The 26384-nt window shown below is 41.0% G+C and overlaps 1 protein-coding gene across 2 annotated transcripts in view; it reads left to right on the top strand.

Moving 5' to 3' along the window:
- Positions 1–26384, top strand: part of AASDH (aminoadipate-semialdehyde dehydrogenase) — a 630945-nt gene that overhangs the window by 248401 nt on the left and 356160 nt on the right. For both annotated transcript variants that reach the window (XM_086962613.1, XM_086962614.1), the window contains exons 7-8: positions 4401–4507; positions 16605–16777. In XM_086962613.1, the coding sequence (XP_086818739.1) occupies positions 4401–4507; positions 16605–16777 (280 nt within the window). The remainder of the gene's footprint in view (positions 1–4400; positions 4508–16604; positions 16778–26384) is intronic.

Genomic DNA, 26384 nt, shown 5'->3' on the forward strand with positions numbered 1-26384 from the left:
ACCATTGCCCAACTTAAATTTTTGATTCTAGAAACCATTCAAAAAACAGAAGGAAGAGACAACAACAAATTCCTGCTTCAAAAAGAGAACTCTTGGATGTATAAACTATGTACTCACAGACCCTTTGGACTTAATGAAAAGAGCGAATTTTCATGTTATCTATGAATCATGTTTTGAATTGTATTTTTGCCCTATGTGCCCCGAGTCTTGGTACCCCTGTGTATGACCATAATACATTCAGTGTAGCGATCGACTCATCAGCATTCCCCAATAGCTCAACACAGTAGAGCTCTCTACATTAAGACTATCCTTTTTTCAGATTATGGTTCTCGCCAGCGAGCCGATTAGCTCCACCTTCACTCCCATCTTTATTTTTATTTTTCTTTCCTTCTTGCACACCGCAATTCCTTTTTTGCACTTCTCCTTTAAAGATATCTTAGAAGTATTTTTAATGGTACAAACATATCGTTACGGTGAATCCTCACCGACAATAGACACCATACCCATAGTCTTTCTTCAACCACTACTGGACACGTGATCGGGTCCATGTTTGATCTCACAAACCGAATGGCAACATTGTTTCAGCAAGAGATGCGGAACGATACTGGAACCGGTGCTCTCGATTCTTTCGGAAATCTATTCCGCCGAACTCCAGGTTAGTTAGCCAGAATGAACCCATGCGTTCGCTCTGCATATCTAAAACCGCGTAATACCGACTAACAATACCTGCGCTTTCGTTTTTCTTTCAGTTTACCACAATACTAGATCTTTGATTTGCCAAAACGTCACAGGCATGTAAGTTATCGTTCATACTTACCTTTCACTTACCAATGTAGAGACTAGCCTGTATAGACTCACATTAGCCAAACCCCACCACTTTTGATTGTTTTTTTGAATGTATGATTTATGGTCAAATACAAAATGTGGTTACACCCAATCATTTATTTCCACAGCTTTATTCCCTGATGAAGGGCTCACACCGTAGCCCGAAATGCATTGGATACTTGAAAATATAATGATGCCTCATGAATGAAATGAGCTACATATGCGTACTATAAAGAAATCATTAACTATTGAATATGCTGCAAATCAATATTCAGTGAACATTGCCAAATAAATGAGAAAATTCTAACATACACAAACCTATTGTGTGGAATCCTCTGTTGTTAAGAGGAGTAAAAGGTGTTCCCAAGGGGATGGTCCCAGTGACCCACTGGTATCACATGTTCATTGTTCTGTATAGGCGCCTTTAGGGGTATAGCGCCACCCATGGAGAACCCAAACTTGAAGAACTGAGATAAAAGGCTGTGCACCCATCCTAAATTGTTTTCTATGAAGCGGGGGGACACCATGAGTGGACTGGTTGATTAAATGTATTCTGTGGTTTCTAACTCTGCAATAAAAACAAATTTTAAAAAAAACAAAAACATAAATTTCATTGAAACTTGTTTTTTATACGTAGGCCAAAGAGCAATGCGTTTCGGAGGGTTTAAACTGGTCCAACCTCCTTCTTCAGGCTTGTTACAATTGTATTCCAACACTGTATATCATAATATGCACAGGTCGAAAAAGATCTCTTTTCAATGCTTAATAGCATAAAGATCCACGGACCGCTGCCGTCTAAAATTTATAGTGAAGACATTTCTTCAGTTTCTGCAAATCCTATATAAGTTGTAATTCTAGCAGTCTTAAAGGGTTTCCAAACCTCCTCAACCCAAACTAACGATCCTTGGTATATTCGGTGTAGCTCACAGCTTCTTTCTTAAAATGCATAACCGAGATAAAAAAATCTCCTACATATCACGCCACTGTCATCAGTGCGATCTGGATTAAAAAGTCTGTATATTCCAAGAAGTATAAAATCACTCCTTTTGGTCTTTGGTCTTTGTGAAGGTGAAGCATGAGATGGAGCACGCCCCAGCCTGTGTGCTCGCTGAATGTTAAGCATAGTTCCTTCTGGCATATGAAGTAGTTTAGGGAGGAATGATTTAAAAAAGGTAAGTGAGTCTGACCCTTCAAGTCCTTCTCACAGGCCGTTGATACGCAAGTTGTTCCGTCTATTACGATTTTCAAGATCCTCAACCTGCTTTTGAAGCATAGAGCCTTGAGAATGTATTTGAGACACATTAACACACGTTTCTTTTAAGGAAGAAACGGTGTGTTCGGCTGCAGAGACCCTCGTATCAAGTTGAGACCAGTTATCCGTTAAGATTTGCAGTTTGGAATTAGTCTCTTCCATGAAGGGTCGAAGAACCCTGATTTCCTCCTGCAACAGTTTCATAGACACAGGCGAGACTGACATGTGGTGAGGGAGGATCTTTTTTTAAACGTTTAGTGACGCATTTCCCTAGAGTTCCAGAGGAAGAATCCATTGTTATCTTTGAACTTTGAGGCGTAGATAATAGAGAGTCCCCCAACTTGGAAAACTCAGTGAAAATCTTTGAGTTTTTTATAAAAATATGCTTCTTAGATGGTGAAGGATGAGATTCCTTAGTTCTTCCCATAAAGCACTATCGTCGCATTCCCTCCTGATGCAGATAGACGGAAAATTAAGCAAGGCAAAAATGAGAGTCACACAGGAGGAGAAAATGTTGAAAAAAAGAGGAGCGTTTCACTATTGCATCAAAATGACTGTAAAGATTTCAATATGTAAGTTTTTATTATAGGAGCAAAGAAGGTTATTAACAGTTTGTGCCCACTTCAAAGTAATATTGTGAGATTTACAAAAAAAAGCTTGGTATGAGGGCTTGCTAAAAGTCATAAAATGGCCGCCATACACATTTCCTCACAGATCCCCCAGCTAGCTACTGAAAGCGATATGCAGCTTTAAAAATCCGAGGATCAAAGGGGAAACCAAACAATTTTCCATCATCCTAGGCATGCTGGGTATAAACGAAGACATAGTGAGAATTGTGGCTTCATTTGTGGAAACTCCGTGATTGCGGTAAAAAACATAAAATGGTGGACGCGTAAATATGTAGCCGCTCTGGAACTCACTTCCATGACTAAAACTGCTTGCAGATAGCAAATGGAGGCACCGAGCAAACCTTCAGGCGTCCGCCGTCGTCACCGCCGTTTCACAAGGTTGTCGGGAAGCGTGGAATCTCTGAGAATCGCTGGAGAGCTTCACCCGTGTGCCGCCATATCCCTTGGGCGCCAAGCCACGCCCCCATACAATACTCTTTTAATCAAATGCCAACTCTCAATTTCACATGATCTATAATTTTTCATAGCATATATCTACACTTCTACATTTCACTTCTTTCATTTTTCCTTACTTAACCATCCATGTAGACTCTCAATTATGTATTTTGACTTCCAAACTTCTTTTAAGGAAAAGGGTGGGAAAATACAAAAACTACTCAAATTTCACAACCTCAGGTAGTACGAAGGCGAGGCAGATTTTACAAGCATACGCAAAAGTACTTTTGCTCAGATTGCGAGGAACCAAAAAGTTTGGGAGGCCGACAGATTATGCTAGGCTAGTGTCTTAGACAGCACTAATGATTATCACTCAGATATCAGCTTGTAATATCTATTTGAAATAAAAAATGCCAGTTAATGATTAGACATGTTGCTATCAGAACTTTTACATTTTGGGAAATAAACTCAACTCTTCCAACTAAAATGTATTATTTAATGAAAATGAAATTGTAATGAAATACCAGATTTACATTTTTAGGAAATATGTCTGTGGTGCTTTCTAAAGATGTCTTTATCCATTCTAGGATAATCAACTGCATTCAGTAAAATCAGTCAGTGTTTGACCCTGCATTTTCTTATGCTCAAAACTGAGTTTTCTTTTCTAGCCTTCTCCAAACACCGCCTCTCGGTCTGCCCCTTTCCTCCACGCTTGAGAAATTCCTCAGAATTCCTACCTGACCTCTGTGCTTCTGCCCCCAAACACCATTCACACATTTTCTAGTGGTGATCAGGTGGACTAGTTCTCCATCCAAAACAGTGTCCTGCACCAATTCCTCTTACTGATATTCACATTGTGCCACTGTGTGCCTTCACATCGAACCATTCATCTGTGCTCACGAACCCCTCGAGCATATATCAACTCACCCTTTGGTAATCGCCAGTGCTCTGTCTCTTCTTACGAGAGTGACTTTGTAAATTGGACCAATGGTTAATTATATGTAACTCTAGAAAGAAAGTTTAACAGAAAGATCAGAGGAAGCTTGAATAACGTTTGTATTCGGAAATCCATCTATGCTTAGATATACAGTGTTGGAGAAACATAAAAAGAAAGATAGTTTGAGAAACATAAAAAAAGAGAAGAAAACTTTTGCTGTGTAAAACAAAAGCTTTGTCATAGCATTTGTGTGATGAATGCTTGGTGCTAAAGAAATTCTGTCTTCTAGGATGATAACAAAAACCTTTTTTTCGTTTATTAGAGAAGATCCTGCTGTGCCGCTGGGCATTCCACTTCTGGGGACAATAGTTGAGGTCCGAGATGCCAACGGTTCAATAGTAGAAGAAGGAGAAGGACAGCTATTTCTAGGTTTTGTATTATATTTGTTAAAATGTTATGTACAAAATCTATGTTTGTATAATTATAAATTTGCAAAATATTTTCTTAAACTTTCTTTAAACGTTTACCAAGTGGAGCATTTTCATGTTGCAACTTCTTGAAAAAAAAAGTATTATTTTTTTAGATGTCACCTATAAACAGCATTGGCTTTTTTAAGTGGAAGATATATAATGATATGTACACATTGTGAGCTTTCGGTCATCCCCTTAGTGTTGATTATATGACTTTCTTCTCTATCTTATTCCTTATTTGACAGTTTTCCTCTGTATTCTTTATTTGCTCTGCCTTTAGAGCATTTCTTTGTTACTATTCACTGGTTACATTCAGGGAACCACCTATTTCTTTTAGCATTTTTTACTCTCTCTTCTGTTCAGCTTCCCCCCACCCAAGCCTGCACTCTCCCTTTTGCGCCCCCAGGCTCTTACATTGTTTCTCCCTTTCTCGACACTACGCTTCTTTATTAAAAAAACATGTTTTATAATTAAAACATCCACACCTATGTTGTTCCACAACTCGTTGCATGCCCCCATCATTTAACGTCAGCTTTTAATTACTCCCTCAATCCCTTGTTACTCTGTCGCCTAACCCCTCATGTTTTTTTCTGATGATTTTTTTCACTTTTTAGGAGGCCTCAACCTCTGCAATTTGCTACTTCATCTCCTTTTTGTAAAAGCACTTTGGCTCATATATCATTTCATTCATTTTTAATTTTCCACGCCGAGGATTGGTGTCCACCATCTTAGAATGGTAACTTAAAAAAACGACCACAACAGGGCCACTGTGCCATGACAAATGTGTGCACATGGGTGGTGACACGTGCACACAAACATTATCTCGCCAAGTTCAGTAAGTCTGTAATGACAAGGCTAAAAGGGAAGTCAAACTGACTTTTCCAAAGCTTGTTTTGTTTGAGGATAGTCGAACCTTGGCTTTATTACAAAGGCACTGAATTAGTATTACTAAACTAGAACCTGGGCATGCAGATACATTGTGCTTTAATTTTTCCTGTATGTTGCAAGAGTGTGTCACACTGTAGTGGGTATTGGTGCAAATGTTGCACACCAATTATTTTTTCTGTCTGCAGATTGGCTGTATTGGCTTTTGTGATTCAACTCCCATGTTTGAGTTACTTCACGATATGTTCCACATGGAGCTGAAAAAAACTATGCAGCAAATACAATTAAATAAAAGAAAATGTAGTGAGTGGTCAGCTCCAATTTACATAATGCTGCCCTCCCATCTCCTGAATGTGGAACCCCTGTCGGCTCTCCTGGGGGATAATTGGGTAGTCATCACCAAAGTGACTCCCCATGGGAGCTGAAACAGTCACTCAACACCATGGAACTGCCCCCTTTGACATCATTCTCATCTCCAGTCTCCTAAGTACTAAGTTTATTTCTGTTATGGCCTGCTAGAGGAGAAGGATGCAGCTGTTCATGAACATTGCAGCACTTTGGGGCCTTACATTTATATGACACAAGAAGAATGGCAAGAAGGCGAGGCTGCATTGATCGGAGTCCTTTGCATGACTCGGTGGTTCATTTTCCTTGTTGACCGGAAGTGATGGAGGTGATGGTGGGTGGTGAAGAAAGAGCAAGGAGTGGGTGTGTATGCATGCTGTTCTATGTTGCATGTGCGTTCTCTGTGTTGTTGTGGTTGTGTGTGTGTGTGTGTGTGTGTGAGTGTGTGTGTATATATATATATATATATATATATATATATATATATATATATATATATATATTACCTACTGGCGGTCGCCAGTAGGTAGTTATAGTTAGGATTCTTTTCAATGCAAAATCTCAAAATTCTATTGTGAATAACTTTGGCACCGGTTGACGAATTTGCCTCGCGGAGCTTCGGTCCTTCCTTGAAAGTTTGGGGGGGATTCGTGAAGTGGGGGCCGAGATAAAAGGGGGTCCCAAAACGTGTTTTCCCTATGTTAATTTCCATAGGGTGGTCGAACTCACTTTTAGCCCGAACGGCTGAATGGATTTCCACCAAACTTGGCAAAATTGTAGGGACTGGTAGCCCGATGTGCCTTTGCTATGTCTCAAGATATGTGCTCCAGTGGTTTTTGAGTAATTTAGGTTAAAATAAAATATATATCTATGGCCGCGCCCCGGTACGCGCACTGGGCGCGCTACGCGACTTGCGTGCGGAAAGCTGATTGGCTCTCGGGTGTCTGTAAACATTCCAAACAGTCCGGAGCGGCCGCCATCTTGTGTCTCGGTAGGATCGAGACACAAGAGGTGGCAAAAACAAAGGGGGAATTGACCATAAGGGGGCAGAGTAGACCCCCCCTGATCCCCTAGGTTTGATGTGGGAGCCATAAAAGGGCCCCGCGGGGCAAAACAAAATTTTTTTGGGGGGATTTTCGCGGGGGGAGCGCCCGGTACGCGCACCAGGGAGCGCACCGGGGAGCGTACCATGGGGAAAAAAGAATGACAGACTTTTCAAAAAATTTAGCTTTATTAATAAAATTGTTCTTTTTGTTGTTTTTTTATTTTTTTTTATTTAAGTACCAACATGTAGGTACCAATGCAGTCTAAAATTTAATGTACACCGTCTCCTCTGTAGATATCTTGCTTTTTGTTACAGAAGTTATTGTGGTATATGGAATTCATACCATAGTCTGTCAGGAAAGCAGAAACAACATGGAGGCAGGAGATGATAAAGAGATGTTTAATACACATTGGAGATAATATAGTGGGAGAAAGGAAGTAACTATGAGCAAAATTACTATGTAATACAAAAAAGTTGCACAAGTCTCACTTTATATTATATTCATTTTGGTACTATTTCATAATTTACATATAAAAAAGAATAATGTCTCAAACAATTTTTAATTTTTAAATAAAAATTTATTGCTGTGATTTTTCAAAATCTAAAAGAATTTCTAACATTATTTCGTCAGGTATGTCCTCATTTGGATTCCATGATTCCATTTCTTTCACACAATTAAGTAAGTCTTGGTCCAGAGACTGATCCAAAAAGTCTAATTCATCAATCTCTTCCTTAGGATTGTTCTCCAGATCAATTTCGAATGAAATATTAATTTTATTTTGTTCTCCTTCCATTTTCTTGCTGTAAATTGCATAAAAAATAAATATATCAGTAGAGTTAGGGCACTGTTGAGTTTAAGTTCAGACAGGTACTTGTGAGTTTTTAACAGTGAAGTTATCTTTGGGCAGTGTATGCTATGAGGTAGGAAGTAGAAATATAAAAAAGTGTATGTGAAGAAGCCTAATAAAATTCATAATTATACCAGAGAAGCCTAATTCAATCTATAATTATAACAGAGAAGCCTATCTCAATCTGTAATTATAACAGAGGGACAATAAATAACTGTCAGAAAACGTTTTTACAAATGAACTTAAAGTGCCCCTTCACAAATTTATAACTTACCTTATAGAAAGGTGATCAAGATAAATGAGAAAATCCTTTAAAGATGTATCTCAGGTAGTTGTAGTCAAAATGGCAGTGTTTCCCTCTCATTTTTCATTTATATTCATGTACATAAATGTCAGGAAAAAAAAGTAGGAAATGAAAGTAACATTTTAATTGGTTGTAAATTGTAACACTTCATATGTGTTTTTGTCATGTAATTTACCTCAGGATATTTAGACAGGCTACAGCCCAAATGGCTCAATGGAATACCATCAAATGTGGGATAATGGTAGGGACTGGTATGTAGTAGGGTCTATTCTATATTTGGTGAAAGTCTGTCCAGTGGTTTTTATGTAATTTCGTTTCCCACTTTTTCTTTTGGGAGCGCTTACCGGTACGCGCACCGGGAGCGCACCAAGACAAAAAAACAAACAAAAAAAGAACAATATACATATAAAAAATAGTATTACATAAATATACAATATAGGATTCATTTAAAAAAATATTACATTACATAGCTATAGAAATTTGCCATTAAAAAACCTTTGAAATTCACTGAAAAAAACATAGGTTTCACACCAGTTATAGTTAGGAATTAGCATTTAAAAAACCTATGAAATTCACTGAAAAAACCATAGGTTTCACACCAGTTATAGTTAGGAATTAGCATTTAAAAAACCTATTAAATTCACTGAAAAAAACAGAGGTTTCACACCAGTTATAGTTAGCTGGAAATTTTACTGACATAAAACCATTGAAATTCCCACATTATAGTTAGTAGGACTCACTATAACTTGCGCGCCTGCAATGCACTGCTGATGACGTCACATATTACATCACTCATGACATGGTAAGCGCGTCGGTCATGTGACCTGAAAATAACACTTTTAATTGGTGCAGAACAGTTTTACTTTCATAATGATGAAATCCCTGGTCTTGTGACCTGAAAATAACACTTCTCATTGGTTCAGGCCTTTTTTTTCCCACCTTTTTTCCTTATTCTGACTTTGTCATTTGACTGAGGAAGACCTGATTGTACCTCTCTGTACCTTTTTCATCTATATAATGGCTTCAGTAGCAGCAGCTGCTGGTGCATCTGCACCACCATCACAACCACCAAGAGGACCACCACGACAGTACATTGGTGGTCAAGAAGAGGAGGAGGAGGAAGAGGAAGAGGAGGATGGGAGAAGATGGCTGCCTGAACAAAATACCCCATACAAGCCCAAGTGACACATTGTATGGGAGTTTTTTTCACTCCCAGAGGGAAAGAAAAAAGTGAATGTAACTTGCCTAATCTGTAAGGAACAACTCTCAAGGGGCAACCCAAACATAAAGTATTCCTTTGGTAACAATACCATGATTCGACATATGATCCGTAAGCACCCTAACAACTATTCTCGTGCAGAGCTCAGGGAACTGGCCAGTAACCCCCCCCCCAGTCATCAAGGACCACCTCCCAAAGAAACGAACCCACTTCATCGGGACCAGAAACATCAGAGATGATGCCTTGTATTCAGCAACGATTTGCTGATTTTAAAATCACTTGTACTGCATGTGGCAAGCTTATCGCCTATGGTGAAAAGAGCGTAAAGCTCATCGTCCTTGCAGGTGACAATTACAAGTGCCCCAAAAAGAAGTAATTTTTTTCTTTTTTTGTTTTTTGCTCCAGTTGAGCCAGTTTTAATTCCCTTTTTTTTGCTTCTCCTCCTAAAAAAATACAAAAAAGTATAAAACTGTTTTGAAAAGCCAAAAAAAGTACAAAATGTTCATAAAACATTAAAAAATATATAAAACAACAAAAAGAAGAAAAAAACAGTTCTTTTCAGAACTACCTCCAATTTATAAAAAAAAAAGGCTTCATTTTTTAAAAACTCTGTCATTCTTTTTTCCTCATGGAACGCTCCCCGGTCCGCTCCCCGGTGCGCATACCGGGCGCTCCCCCCGCGCAAAACGAAAAAAATAAATAAATTGTGCCCCGCGGGGCCCTTTTATAGCCCCCACATCAAACCTAGGGGGTCAGGGGGGTCTACCCTGCCCCCTTATGGTCATTTCCCCCTTTGTTTTGGCCACCTCTTGTGTCTCGATCCTACCGAGACACAAGATGGCGGCCGCTCCGGACTGTTTTGAATGTTTACAGACACACGAGAGCCAATCAGATTTCCGTGCGCACCTCGTGTGTCGCGGCCGGGGCGCACCCCGGTGCGCGTACCGGGGCGCTGCCATAGATAGATATATTTTTTGAACCTAAATTACTCAAAATCCACTGGAGCACATATCTTGAGACATAGCAAAGGCACATCGGGCTACCAGTCCCTACAATTTTGCCAAGTTTGGTGCAAATCCATTCAGCCGTTCGGGCTAAAAGTGAGTTCGACCGCCCTATGGAAATTAACATGGGGAAAACACGTTTTGGGACCCCCCTTTTATCTCGGCCCCCGCTTGACGAATCCCCCCAAAACTTTCAAGGAAGGACCGGAGCTCCGCGAGGCAAATTTGAGGAAGTTTTCAGGCAGATTCGTCAACCGGCGCCAAAGTTTTTCCAAATAGAATTTTGAGATTTTGCATTGAAAAAAATCCTTACTATAACTACCTACTGGCGGTAATATATATATATATATATATATATATATATATATATATATATATATATATATATATATATATATATATATATATATATATATATATATGTATTTGTAGTGGCTTTCTGCTTGAATCCATGAGAGGATATAATTTGGACAGAAGAGGACCATACATCACTTGCTTATACCGTTTTACCAATGCACAAGTTTTCTATTTGTTGCACAGGACGATCTTAGTAACCAGATTCCTTGAGTTTCTGTTTAAGTGACAGCGCTTGAAATGAATCCCAGATCTTCAGGTACAACGATTAGCATCTTATCTACTTGATCACACTGAGCACTATGGCAATTTCTGAGCTTGTAGGGGGTGGGTGACGTGTACTCGGATGAAACGAAAAAAGTCATGTGGATTGTTGAATATAGTGGGCATATTCATAACAGGTATTTTCTGTATGTTTTCATGTTGGTGGTAATTTCACTAGTAGATTTTCACCATTGGCGTTGACACAGATTCCACTTGTGCCACTTCCACGGAATCGTCACAAAAGTATAAATATCTACATACGGTGGATATTGTCACAAGCAATTTGCCTCGCTATCGCGCTAAAAGAGGCCACACCTATAGAGTACAAAAGTACTTGAATCAAACCTAGAATAAATTGTTCTATACAAAATGATATTTGGCTTTTCCAGTAAATGTTCTGTCAACAACAAACACAGTCCTAAATGTTAGATTTTTTTTTAGTTATTGCATACATTATTTATCAGTGTGTTTGTATAGCATAGACCTAGCCACATGGGTAGCAGAGCATTTCACTCGTAATGAGTAATACATCTGTAGCACAATAGTATATGACTTCATGCACGAGATTGTGGTGGCGTGGTGTGTAGAAAAAGGAAAGGTGACCGGACTGAAAGTAGCAATTTTGAACAATTATAAAGTAAGATTTGTTGGCAAAGTTGAGCATTCCTTGGGGGGATTAACCTCATGATATTTAGGGATAATTCCCATTGAGATACATCTAATGCTTTCCCCACCCATTAATGGCAGGTGAAACTAGGGAGGGAAGAACAGTTCAGAGAGGTTCCAGTAGGTAATCCCAGAGTCGATTATACGCCTGCCTATGCTTTCTGCAAGAGTATATGTACTGTGAAACTAGATTTAAAATACATTAGTAGATTGCCATAAACTGCTTTATGAGCAAGGATCAGCTCATAATAATTCATTCCGAACACTTCTGACTATCAATGCACACATCTGAGGATCAGAAAGTGATGTTCTCTTTTTGAGATGTTTTCCTTGACTTCTGGAGCACCCAGAATTGAGTGTGTACCTTTGTGGCACCAAACCACAGATATATACAACTGTCTGCTTTGATGCAATTATGGCTTGCTGTTGTGGCTCTATGTATTTCTCCTAGAAGATTACTGATTCTACTGGCTAGCTAAAAGCATGAATCTTTTTTGTTAATGTAAGAGTAAATGCAAAACTGATGCATCCAAGTAATGCGTTGGATCGAATCCTGGAAGGAGCAATATTTCTGTTCTTTATATCGAGAGCTATATGTGCAGGAATCCTCTGTCAATTCAAGGCGTGCAGGGCTAGCACATTTTCCTTTCTTTTCTAAACTTTTGAAGTACAGGTCGCAGAGTTTTTCTGCATCTTCTGTTTATGCAGGTGGCACAAGGTTTGCTTGAAGATCCCTAGCTAATTATCTAAGGTTTGCCGATGAATCACATTGTGTTTTTGAGGATATGTGTTTCTCCACTACTTCAGGGCCATGCCAGGCCTGGCAAAGCATTCATAACTCTATTTATAACTTTGGAGTTCCCAGTACATTGTTCTCTTATGCTTGGGAATCGGAATCCCTGCTGGAATGTGGATTGCTTTTCATATATTGTGATTAATTAAGAATTAAATTAACAGTATTTGTGACGTGCACAGTTCGTCTAATAGGGTGTCCTCGAGCAGACAGAAACAAAGCAGTGATGACATATCTCACGAAAAATCAGCAATTTGGAAAAAGAGGCTTTAAGCTTCTTTTGAAAAGTTTGGTAATTCTAGGGAACTTTGTTGCAGTGCCCGGCTGCCAAATAGGAGTGACCACCTATTTGCCCCTGCGCGATAGCAGTAACCCAAGGAAAAAGACCAGTAGATGATCGTAGGGTTCTTAGAGGACTGTATGACCGCATTCTTTGCTGAAGGAAGAGAGGTGCTTTCATCTAGAGATCATGGCAACTAATGAAGATTGAACAAAAGCAAGGAGATGATGGACTGAGCGCTGAAACTTTACAGACACTCACACCTAGTCGCAGATCTGGGTTGAATTCATCATCGTTGTTTAGCTCACTTCGCCACCTCAGTTCAGACCCAGCTATATGCAAAACAGTCTTGACCCTGTGCCTCATGGGAACAGGTCTGCCCAAACTGCCAAGCCAGGTCTTCCCTGAACGAACCGGAATTAAGCATCCTGGGACTTTTTCGGGGTAACACCCATCATCAGCCCGACCAGCCTGAATCCAGTGGCAAAATGAGCAAGGGACCCATGTCTGGGCATATCCTGCCAACTTAGGGCAAACAAAGTAAACACACGGAGATGATGGACGGAGCGCTGAAACTTTTCAGACACTCACACTCTCCCCAAACTCAGATCTGGGTTTAATCCTTTGTTGTTCTATAGTTCACTTCGCCACCTCAGTTCAGACCCAGCTATATGCAAACCAGTCTTGACCCTGTGCCTCATGGGAACAATCCAGCCCGAACTGCCCAGCCAGGTCTTTCCTGAACCGGAAACAAGCATCTTGGCACCGGTATCAGGCTAACACCCCTCATCAGCTAGGCTAGCTTGAATCCAGTGGCAAAGTGAGGAAGGGACCCACGTCTGGGCATACCCTGCCAACTTAGGGCAAAGAAAGCAAACACAAGGAGATGATGGATGGAGCGCTGAAACTTTTCACACACTCAACCCCGTTGCAGATCTGGGTTGAATCCATCATCGTTCTTTAGCTCACTTCGCCACCTCGTTGTGCCTACGAAAAAATGTCTGCTTGAATACAGTGTACGATTTTCCAATTCTGCCAAGCAGCCATGTGGTCTTCCTCTTCCAAATGAAACTGTACGTAGTTCATTAAAAAACGCAAGTAGAGTTAAAAAAGTGATATACATTTTTTTAAACCTACTTTTGAAAAAAAACAACTGTCCCGACGGGCTCATGCAACACAACTTTATATGGGAATGAAAATGTGGGAAAAACAACACAGACTTTGGTTTTACTACGAACTAGATTCTGACTTACCCCCCCACCTGTATCCTTACATTAGACCTAGCCACCTATATTATTAAAATTATTGATAAAATTGTTCGCACCTGACCGCAACTCTTCCGATCTTGACTGCGATACTCCACCAACTGTGAAAACAGACGCACAACCGCATACGTAAGGCCTAAAATAAAAAAAGGACAATTCTCACTATTGAAACAAATGTAAAAGCGTGGAAAATAACTTTATACAGTTTAAAAATATATATTTATTGACTTATAGCAATAAAATTTTGTTCTATTTAAAAAAAAATATATATATATTTTTTTATAAATTTACTATTTGTAAATAAATAAAAAATATACAACATGGTGTTTTTATTTGTCTCATGAAGCTTACTCTAAAATAAAGTGTCTATCACTGTAGGTATTATTTATAATTCAAAACTGGGTTTTAGAATTGAAATAGACGCTTTTTAAATAATCTCACTATTGTGTTCATTATTATTTTTCAAATAATACTAATTAGTCTGTAATAATTAATACACAGGTATTACATTTAATGCCTGGATATTAATACACATACCCACCCATTACCCCTCTATCCCTTGCATCCCATCCATAAAGATGAGTGTTGCACCATTTAAATAATATATTTAATTTTAGTTATAATATTACATGTAAAGGTATTCCACTGCATTGTAATTAATGCCCGGGTATTAAAATTAATATCAGACCATTAATACACTTCCCCACCCATTACCCCTTTAGCCCTTGCATCCCGTCCTTAAAGGCAAGAGTTGCATTTTTTTTTTATTAATGTAAGTTTAAGGGTAAAATTACATTTAAATATATTTAAACACCTAGTAATGAATACTCCGGTTTTAAAGTAAATACCTGGGTATTAATACACTTCCCCACCCTTTACCCCTCTAGCCCTAGCATTCCCTCGCTCAATGTGAGTGTTGGACCTGGCTAAAAATGACTTTAAAATTATATATAAGATAACATTTTAAAATAATTATATTCTAATAAATGAAAACCCAGGTATTAAAAGTATTCCCTGGGTATTTATACACTACCCCAACCATTACCCCTATATCCCTTGCATCCCATCCCAAAATGTGTATGTTGCAGTACTTTAAAAAAAATGTTTAGTTAAATGGTAAATTTAAATATATTTAGACACCTAGATATTAATACAGAGGTATTAAAATGAATACCTGAGGATCAATACGCTTTACCTACTTGACCACCTGAACACTGCGTCTGCGGCCACCAGTAGACCGCAGAACTTGCGGTCTTTATACCACCGTATTATGAGTTGACCATGGGGCAAGCGCTGTGGATCCAGTGGTCTTGGAGCAGTGGGCAATGGTTTTCCATATCTATTGATGCCTGTGTGTACATTTGGGCTGTATATATGTCGAATGCACACATATGCATATTACATGTGGAAAAATACCACCTACCCATTGTCGGAGTCCAGCCCATATGTGACCAGTCCAGGCAATGAGTATATGGTAAAAACAGGATTTAACTGTAGATCACCACAATCAGCGTTGTATGCTTTGGGGAGAAGATGCTGCTGTGAAGGGAGGACCTAGAGAAAGGGATCAGACTCTGATGGGTAGAACAGTAGTTGGGTGAGTATGCACCCCAAATACTTCATTTCCGCGGACACGAAGCTGGTGGCCCCCCGGTCACAGTTAGCTCATCGGAAAGCCAACTCATAATACGGAAGGCGGTGAAGCACCTCAGTGCCCCCCTTTGGTAGCTTCCACAACGTGATCCTGTCGGTCGGCGGAGTGCTGGCTGAGTCACTGGTTCACCCACGGTCTTTGCAATTGCAAAACTCGCATCTTGTAATACGGAGGTCAGACTGTTGAGCTTGCGGGTAGAGGGTACAGCGGTACATGGACTACAGAACTTGTAATAAGGCCCTTAGAAATGAGAAACTTATTTCTGTCTCTGTCCAAATGCCTATGAGAAATTGTAGTGGATTAAAGAGTCATTGCTGCACAAGTAATTAGATGGTCTTTCCCCTGTTTGCATAGATGGAAGAAGGGAATGTATAACCATATAGCATTTTTAACAAGATCCTCACCCCTTCTAGTGATACACAAAGGTAAAACACACCTGCGCAACACCACTAAAATTGCTCATATGGCACCTTGCAAATCTGGCCTCAGTGAGAAGTGGACCATATGATGAAGGATGCTACCTGCCGTTGTTGAAAACCCAGAATCCCTTTTGAAAAGAAATTGAGGACGGGTACAACAAATCTCTCCCAAACATTAATACAGTTTGTCAGAGAAGATCATTTTGTGCGTTTATGACCGATCTATAGTATTGTTTTAGAAGCTGTACTATGAATACAAGTAGCCCCTCTTACCACCATCTTGTGATGGATGAAGGTCTAATCTATGCCAGGTTTTCATAACCACCTACATTGTAGGTGAATTTTATTTAAATTCATTGTATATAAATATCTTATGTGGATTTCCTGAAAATCAGTTGTGTCCGGCCATCCTGGACTTAAATTTGTCAGCTGTGCTGTGGAACTAGGTGTGTTCAAAGGCCGCTGTCTTCCTTCCTTACATTGTAGAGGTCTAGTTCTTTTGACTACCTTATCACAGTTTCAGAAATATATTTAAAACTATTATAGAAGATCTTAACTGATTCCTAACCTAAAAGATCCATAAAATATGTATTGTTATGATACAATTTAGCAGTTCAAAAGTGAACGGAGAGTGCATTGAACTCCGTGATTATTTGTTGATTTTCTATTTTAATGCAACATTACTATACTCAGGCCATGCTTTACCCACAGGTGGAGAAGAGAGAATTTGTTTACTGGACGACGAAGCTTCTGTCACATCCACAACCATGCGAGAAACAGGTGACTGGGTTACTGTGAAAGATGGAAACATACTCTTCTTGGGGCGAAAGGACAATCAGATCAAACGTCATGGCAAACGTCTGAACATAGAATATGTGCAACAGGTAATGAAAAACAATACTAATCTGTGGTATTTATGGCATTCTTAATTTAACAGGAGTAGGCTGAAATAGATGCTGCTTCAGAATGCTGTTCCGGTGGAAACACAAAGGTCCGACACACCAAAAATGTTTCAGTAGATAATCTACACATTTTAGGTTTCATACTGTGATAACTGTAAGGGAAGAGTCCCAAACAATTCTCCACTAATCTGTAGGATTTACCATCGACTAATCTAAATGTGCTGGATATCATTTAACTGTCTTTGTTTCCTCCACTCTTTTCCTTACACCTTCATGAAATACACCCTCTACAATCCTGGAAAACAGTTTCTTTCTTCTACCCCTAAACATAGGTCTGTTGATCTCCAGTAAGTCACAAAAACGTTTGGTGTTCCTAGAAGTCTGCAAATACTGATTTTGTAAATCAAGTTTTTGCATGTCTGGTTCAACTTTTTCTCACCTTTGAATTGCAATATTTCTCTCTGGGAGGCCAAGAATTGTATATGTTTTTACCTCAAAATCTGTCACATAACTTCAACAAGAGCTGTTCATGAACAGGAAAGATCAACCCCTGTTGAAGTAAGGAAATTGTAGCGTTTCCATGGATTACTTTATGCTGGCAGTTGAGACTGAGAACTGCAGAAGGGCATTAGAGTGCTTTACGGCTCCATATTTACTTAAAACATTGATAATGCATATCTCTGGTTCTAATGATTGGATATTTGTCGTTTTGGTATATTTTATTTATTTAAATTTACTCTGTAATTTTAAATTGGTTTGGAATTTTTCTTGTGTTGTGCTTTCACTTTATTTCTGTTTGTGTGCTGCATAAATAATTTGCGCTTTATCTCTAGGATAAGCCTGACTGCTTTGTGTCAAGCGGTCAGAGGGTTAAGCGCAGGTAGATTTATTGACTTTTTTTGTTCACTCTGACAATGATTGTGGTTGTTGCCTGAGTGGAACTTCCTCCCTCCTCAACTAATAACCCAATTTCTTACAGAACAGATTACTGATCATACAGGCTGTCATTAGGTCAGAGCGTAGCACAAAGGTTCTAAATTAAGCAGCATTCCTAAACATGTGATGATCTCATATTTGTTGCAACACACAAGGAAGTTCATTCTGTAACTTTGTATTTTATATAAACTGTCTTCCAGCAGTCACTTGATGGCATGTGGGGGACCATCAAACGGGTGTTACTGTTGTGTTTGAGAGTTGCCCTAGGTTAGTATTTCATAAATCCTACTTTCACTTAGTGGGGGCCTATGTTGAAGCTGCAAGCTGGGTTAGCCACAACACTTGTAGTTCAGTAGGCTGCTATACTGGCACCCAGTGCAGGTCCGCCAGGAAAGGAGTGATTTGGGGTTGATTTTGTAGATTGTAGATGACCTGGTCTGGCCATACTCTCAGCCTGTGGAATTTAAAAAAGGGCAGGCTGTTTCAAGCCTGTTTCAATTGGCAGCTGCTACTTTAGATAACTTCAGACACTTTTTTCTTCGTGGAGATGTATAAGAACACTCCTAGATTTCTTCGCTATTGAGGTTGCTTGTGGAGAGAGTTCAGCATTTCTGGCCATGCAATAAATTGGAAAGGGGCCTGTAACCCTTAGAGGAGACCGGTTCTCAAATTAAAAGCAACAGCCTTGAGATATCCAAGTGTGCATGCAGGCCAAACCGACATGCGCACTTGCAGTGCCCTGTGCCCACCAACCCTCCTGTCCCTGTCCCTAACATGGCAAATGAAGGGGCGTGGCTAATGTTAATCAATGGGGCGGGGCTAAAATGGCAGATAATCAGGATCGATTAATGCTCAGGTCAAGCGGAGAAAACATGCAACCCTAAAATTACCCCCTCGCACCCCAAAACCCATTACCACCCTGAACTCTGAAATCATCCCCCTAGAACCCCAAACCCCAAACCCACGCTGATCCCTAAAATTACCTCTGGCACCCCAAACCCCATGCCCGCACTGATCCCTAAATTAACACCCTTGCCCCCTCAAATCCATTACCACTCTGAACCCCAAAATTACCTCCCTAGCACCCCACAACCCATACCCACCCTGAACCCTAAAATTACCCCCTGGCACCCCAAAACCCATTACCACTCTGAACCCTAAAATCAAACCCTGGAGCCCCAAAACTCATACCCGCGCTGATCCTTAAAATTACACCCTTGCCCCCCAAAACCCATACCCATACCCACCCTGAACCTTAAAATTACCCCTGGTACCCCAAAACCCATACTCATGCTGAACATTAAATTATCCCCTGGCACCCCAAAACCCATACCCACCCTGAACCCTAAAATTGCCCCCCTGACACCCGAAAACCCACACCCACCCTGAAACCTAAAATGTCCCCCCCCCCTCACACCCTAAAACCCATACCCGCACTGAGCCCTAAAATGAACCCCATGGTACCCCAAAACCCATTACCACCCTAAACCCTAAAATTACCCCCTGGCACCCCAAAACCCCTACCCACCCTGAACTCTAAAACTGCCCCCCTGACATCCCTAAACCCTAAAATTCCTCCCTCAGATCCTAAAACCCATACCCACCCTGAACCCTACAATTAACTCCATAGCACCCCAAAACCCTTAACCACCCTGCACCCTAAAATTACCCCTGGCACACCAAACCCATACCCACCCTGAAGCATAAAATTACCCCTGGCACCCCAAAACCCACACCCACCCTGAACCCCTAAATTACCCTCCTGACCCCCAAAACCCATACCCGTCGTGAACCCTAAAATTACCCCCTGGCACACCAAAACCCATTACTACCCTGAACCCTAAAATTACCCCTGGCACCCTAAAACCCATACCCACTCAGAATCCTGAAATTACCCACTAGCACCCCAAAAAATGAACACTACAAACTTACACTACATTTGCATATTCGGAGGGAACTCTCCTCTTTGACGTTTCCATGTAAGTCAAAAACAACATTCACTTAGAGTAACCTAGATATGCAGGCAGTAGGTAATGCTGTGCTGAAGAATGCATTAAAGTTACTGAAACTTACATAAAAAACGTCTGACTGCTCTTCTGATACTATTCAGTTGAGTTGGGCTGATCAGCAGCACTGCGTCCTGCCATCTAGCCCCTCCCGAAAATCTCACAGTGTGGACAGGTGTGGGTCAAATGTTTCCTGGTTTCTCCTTGCCTGGGCCTCCTCTGCTTCTGCGTCATTGGTGCCCTTGGATGCAAAAAGAGAAATGGCCCTGTTCAGCATTTATCTGGTGAGCAGCGCCCTGGATGTGAATTCCCTACAAGTGCACAGACAGCAGGGGGAAAGGTGAAGCTTTTCCTTTGTAAATTAATTCCTGCTGGCGTCATAGCCCAGGGTTTGCTGTCTGTGCACTTGTATGGAATACACATCCATTCAAGTGCACAGAAAGCACACCCTGGGCTATGACGCCAGCAGAAATTCCTTTACAAAGGAAAAGCGTCACCTGCACTGGCCGTCCCTTTCCCCCTGCTGTTTGCATCTTCCCACTCCCATCCCATGCTGAACACATCAAGTGCTTAGGTGAAATCCCTGCCTTCAGGCAAGGATATCACCTCGGCGCCAGTAAAGGAAAACAAGAGGTGGGGTAGGGGGTTCACTGAAACTGTTCAGAGGCTGGCTGGCTCGGGCTGCTGAGCCTCTCAGAAAGCATCATAAAAATGACATTCTCAGCTTGATGCGAAGTCATTTCAGTGCGTGTCAAATTAGCCCGGGCTGAAGAAGACGACGGGGGTGGCTGAAGCCCGGTGAGCCCAATGGGTGTTGCGCGCCTGGGGTGGACTTTGTCCTGGGTGAAACCCTAATGACAGGCATAGAGAGAAGTGGCATGTCCATATAGACTTGTATCCCTTGTGGATCACCTTTCTAGTGCCTTTGCTACAATAGGCAGATTTTAAATAATTTAAAGGTCATTCTGGAGAGAGCATGAGCTTGGCGATCACAGTCGCATCGTACATTTAAGGTACTTCTTGACAATCCTACTTGTAAGCACATTTGCACAGCCTTTAAATTTGTTGCAGTCGATAGAGCATATTTTTTTACACGTTATTTAGTTAAAAGTTGGGGTAAACCTAATGCAACATGGACATATTCACTGATTGATTGTACTTGATATTTATCATGACAAACTCGCATCTGCTTTTAAACACCCTTTGGAGAGGCTTTGACACTTTGAATGTGTGTTCCAACTGATCTCACATAACCTATCACTTTTGTTGGAGGTTTTGTTGAGATTGATTCGGTAGAACTGCATTGGATGCATAAAACAAAGAATATTAAACTGGATTCTCCCACTTAGAAGCAAAACCGAAAGTGAGACGAGTCATGACTTGAAATGGCTACTGATAAGGGGACCTACCTGCCGCCGTGAGGTAAACGGCCAGCGATCCTTGGGCCAGCTTCAGCGCCTCAGCACCCACCCCTATAACGCCGTGAGGGAAACGGCCAACACCGCCACATCGAGGACGGCCCGTGGGCTGGGACTTCACATCCCAGGTGCCCCGGTGGCTGCAGGCGCGGGAGTGACGCCACAGGAGCGCCCGGAGGCGCGATAAAGCACGGAGCGCCCTGAGCTCCCTGGGGGACCTACCTGCGAGGTAAACGGCCAGCGATCCTTGGGCCAGCTTCAGCGCCCCAGCACCCACCCCTATAACGCCGTGAGGGAAACGGCCAACACCGCCACATCGAGGACGCCGCGTGGGCTGGGACTTTACATCCCAGGTGCCCCGGCGGCTGCAGGCACGGGAGTGACGCCACAGGAGCGCCCGGAGGCGCGATAAAGCACGGAACGCCCCTTGCACCCGCGAGTCGCGCGCGGGAGCGGCCCGGGAGAAGCCCGGGACAAGGGCGGGGCCGTCTGCAGCCGCCAGAGGCCGGAGGAGGCTGGGCTGGGCCACCCCCCTTGGATGTCCCTCTCTACCATCTGTGGAACACACGTCGGGTCAGTGACAAAGTACATTATATTGCCTATATATTAACTGTTTAATCATGGGGAAAAAGACACTGGCCGTAACTAGGCCAAAGGACTCCCTTAAACTGGCCCACCCACCAACCATCACCACCCCGCGCCCAACATTGACTGCCATTGATAAAATGCTCCAGAAAACTATTGACATTGTGGCGACTGCCATTCAGAACACAGAAAGGCGCTTCTCACTTCCTTCTAGCCTGCCCCCCCTTCTGTTGAATCATGATAACTCCGCGGACTCATTACTTGCCGCTTCTTATACAGGACTCCCAGGCATAGATCCTATTGAGAACTGCATAATTGTGGATACGGCCCCAGTACCACTACACACTCCAGGTAGCAGGTTATCATCAACTCCAACCCTGCTCAGGCTTGATACGAACATTAGCCAAGATTCCTGTGCACTATTGGCAAACGATAACCTGCGCTTAAATGGTTACGATTCGCAAGTGGCTTCTGATATATCTATCACAGTGGGAGACAAAAGTGACAGCATCCCCGTGCGAACCAGGGGCCAAAAAGCCAAAAGAAAATTGAAGCACCTAAATATCGAGCCCCCATCAAAAACATATAGAACCAAAGGAGGGCGCTAGCGCAATCGAAGAGCTCCTGCCCCCGTAGATCAGGAAAAGACCAAGGGGAATGATGACATCATGGCAACAAAAACTCTACCCACAGAAGTCAGTGCAGCATCAGGAATGAAGCATTTTGGGGGAGGATTGCGACACTATTGTCCACACTCTTAGGTCCAATTAACCAACAAATCCTAAATTTGGACAAAAGGCTGAAAGTGTTGGACGACAGTGTATCGAAATTGGGAACAGGGCAGATCTCGATTAATAAAGTTGCGGTATACCAGGCCCTACTAAGGCCAAAAATAGTGGTCCCAATATTAATACCAATCCAAAAACTGCGGGCCATAATAAAACAACTTTAACTGCGCCCGCACCGAGCACTAGTAAAAATCAACCCCTACCCAAACAGGCCCCTAATTTAAGTATAACCAAAACAGCCAGTGTGTCAAGGACGGACCCCAACACTGATAAAAGTAAAAGGGCCGCAACCCATCAACTTCACTAGTTCACTAGTTTATTTATTATGTTTCGGCTCTCAATTGAGGGCCACATAAAACACATACAATAATACAAAATTAATTACAAAAGGAAAACATAGGTTACAAAGAATAAAAAGCCACAATTTTATCACTGGGAAAGTAGTAAAGCACTTCTCTTGAGAATTATTAATAAATATCTAAAAAACCCCGGAAAAAGTTAAAAATCCTAAAACAGAACATTTCATTAGGAGGACAGTAAAGTGCATGGAAAAAAGATTCAACATTTAAGATTCCCAATTGTAAACAGATGGGTTTTAACCACTTAGAACGCAAAGGGCGCAGTGCTGGGCACGAAAACAAAACATGATTACGATCTTGTATGGCATTACTACAAAGATTACAAATAGGGGATACACCATACCATTTCGCAAAAAGGATATTAAGGGGGAGCAAATCATGTCTTAGAAGGTACCACAATCTTCGGACACTATGGGGAATGTTCCACGTAAGGTATTGTTGGGCCAGATTTAGTGTGTATGTATTTAACAGTAGCTGCCGATCTTTATTCCCTTGTTTAGCCAGCATATCCATCTTAAAACTAAGTTCCCAAGAGGCACCTTTTAATTTTGACTTTAGTTCGGCAGGAGTAAACAGAAACAGAGAGCTCTCATCCAACTCCAATAAATTTACAGCTTTCCTAAAGTTCTTAACCAACTTTGAGAACTCGTTAAAGTGGCCCAAAAGTTCTTTTTTAATAGCATCCCGTAAGGTATCCGGGTTACTTCTTGCTAAACAGGCTACCCATCTTACGAGGGCAATTAGCCCCTGGACCCAACTGCTACGAAGTCCGAATTCCAGCCTGCATACAGAGACTGAGCAGGCTGTATTTAGGGAAGAAATATTTCTTAATACCCTTCCTTCTACTTTATGCAGGAATCCCCAATGATTTAATTCCACTAGTTCTAATCCATAAAGTAACGTGGAAGGGATCTTTGCTCTGAAAACCTCTAGAAATAGAGGGAAGTGTCTCTTCCCTGTGGCATTATACATAGATTTTAGCCCCCTACCATGAGCCAAAGCTTTATGAGTAATGTGCTCAATATGGGGTTTCTCACTTAAGTTTGATGAAATGATCTTGCCCAAAAAAGTGTAAGTTTTAACCACTTCAAGTTTTTGTCTTCCTATGGCCCAACCGAAATTTACGGACCTACATTTTTTCTTACCAAAAATACACATTATTTTACTTTTCGTGACGTTAATCTTCATATAATGTGTTTCTGCAAATTGATTTAGTGCCTGCAGACGGTTGGATAAGCCCTTTGGTGTTAAGTCTAGGACTAAGATATCGTCCGCATACATTAAGACAGATATCTCTAACTCTCCTAGTTTCGGGGATTGCCCCTCACACACAGAGATAGCCTTTGGAAGATCTGCCGTATATAAGGAAAATAATGTTGGGGCCAATATACACCCTTGTTTCAAACCGTTTGGGGAGGGAATAGATTGAGAGAGACCTCTCTCTCCACCATATAACACCTTGCACCAAGTGTTCGAGTGAAGGGCTTTCACAAGCTCAAGGAGTTGTGTTGGCATACCTAAAGCTGCAAGTTTTCTCCACAGCGTTGGACGATCCACTTTGTCAAACGCTGTGGAGAAGTCTATGAATGCCGCATATATTCCACTCCCTCGAACACAGACGTATTTATCAATAAGCACCTGCAAGGCAGTTAAATTATCTAATGTTCCATGGTCTTTACGGAATCCTGTTTGTTCCAAAGGTAAAATACAATTGGCTTCTATCCAATCATTAATCAAAGTTAAAAGATATTTAGCGAACACTTTTCCTATTGCATCCAGTAAAGCTATAAGACGGTAGTTAGCTGGATTCTCCCGTTCTCCCTTTTTAAATAGGGGGATTAATATACTTCCTCTCCATGAATCTGGAACGGATCTAGAAAGGAGACATACATGAAATAATGGGGTAAGAATTTTACTCCAAGTGGTAATGTCTTGTTTCAATAAAGACATAGGTAGTTCATCAGGACCCATAGCTCCTGAAGAGCGCATACTCTTTAACACGGAGGCTATGGTTTCCTCAGTTGGGAGCTCTATACTATTTGTACAGTTCTGAACTACATCCCCATTATCACCTACTATACCATTGGAGCCATATAATCCAGTTATAAATGTTATCCAGATATCTTCAGCAATAGAAATGGGAGTTGCAGTAGTTCTGACCCCACAGCCCTTCCCTATTATTGACCAGAATTCTCTGGAGTTATGAGAGGCCGAGGCTTCTCTTAACCTGATCCAGAGAGAATCTTCCTTTTCTCTTTTTAATTTTAATTTCAGTCTAGTCCTCCTTCTACGAAGAAGGGCTAATTGCTGAGCAGTTTCCTTGGATCTATTCAGATACTGTAACCTCACAAGTCTATTTATCTCCCTATTTAAGGGTACTAGTATGCTAGGGAGGGAATGCGACTTTTTGGAAAGTTTTGCTTTCTTGGCAGAGGTAATGATCTTATTTTTAAACTCTTCAAATTTAACGAATTCTCTACCCTGCCAATCTTCTAAATCCAAAATGGTTTGAAGTAATATATTTTGGGCTTCCCTCATGCTAGTGGGGTCCCAAAAACACCTACCAGTTTTAATATGAATAGAGAATCCTTTGTTAGTTATAGACCAGGAATCTGTATTTGGGGGTTGCAAAGAGACAGTTAATTTAATCATATTATGGTCACTTAAGGAGGACTGATAAATCATTATATCCTGGATAAAGGAAAACGAATCATAGTCCGAAATCACATAATCCAAGATAGCTTCACCCCTAAATGACCTGTGAGTAAACTTGGCAGGAGAGTCAGAAGGCTTCCTACCTTTTACAATTAAACCCTCAAAGTAGCTTAGTTCTTCAAGTAATATTTTTCCTCTTTTATTAGTTTTTATACTATTGGGAAAAATTGCTTGGGGTATGTTATATGCTTCTTCCTTGTTAATATTTCTAAACATATCTAAGCTAACATTAGAAACTTTACTGTTTAGGTCACCCATAATCAGAATATAAGGAGGCTGGTCCTGCTCTAATAATTGCTTTACGTAGGAAAACATTTGCCTTAAAACAACGTTAAAAATATCTTCAGGGGGAATATAAGCATTTAAAAGAACAAGAGAAGAACGATTTCCTACTGTCCGTAGATTCTTAATGGTAATGGACTGGAAAAGATTACTGCTATCCTTATGGTGAGAGAACTGCCATTGTAGTGTATTGGATAAGAAACAGGCAATTCCACCTTTTGCATGGCCTTTCTTCACAGATGCGGCGGCAGCTTCAAGCACAATATAATCTTTACCTCCATAAATACTATTTGTGCACCATGTTTCCTGAATACACAATACATCCGCATGCAGAGATAATAAAAATTCTAATTTCTCTGGACAATTATTTAAACCAGCAGCGTTCCAGGATACTAAATGACTGTTAAAGATGTTGAAACAGTCTTGGATTATTCGATGTATTAATAGACAGGACTCCTGGTAGCCAATTCCACAACTGATTATCTTCAGTGGGTGGCTTG

The sequence above is a fragment of the Lissotriton vulgaris genome, chromosome 3_1, assembly GCF_964263255.1.
Source record: "Lissotriton vulgaris chromosome 3_1, aLisVul1.2, whole genome shotgun sequence".
In the NCBI taxonomy this organism is placed as follows: domain Eukaryota; kingdom Metazoa; phylum Chordata; class Amphibia; order Caudata; family Salamandridae; genus Lissotriton; species Lissotriton vulgaris.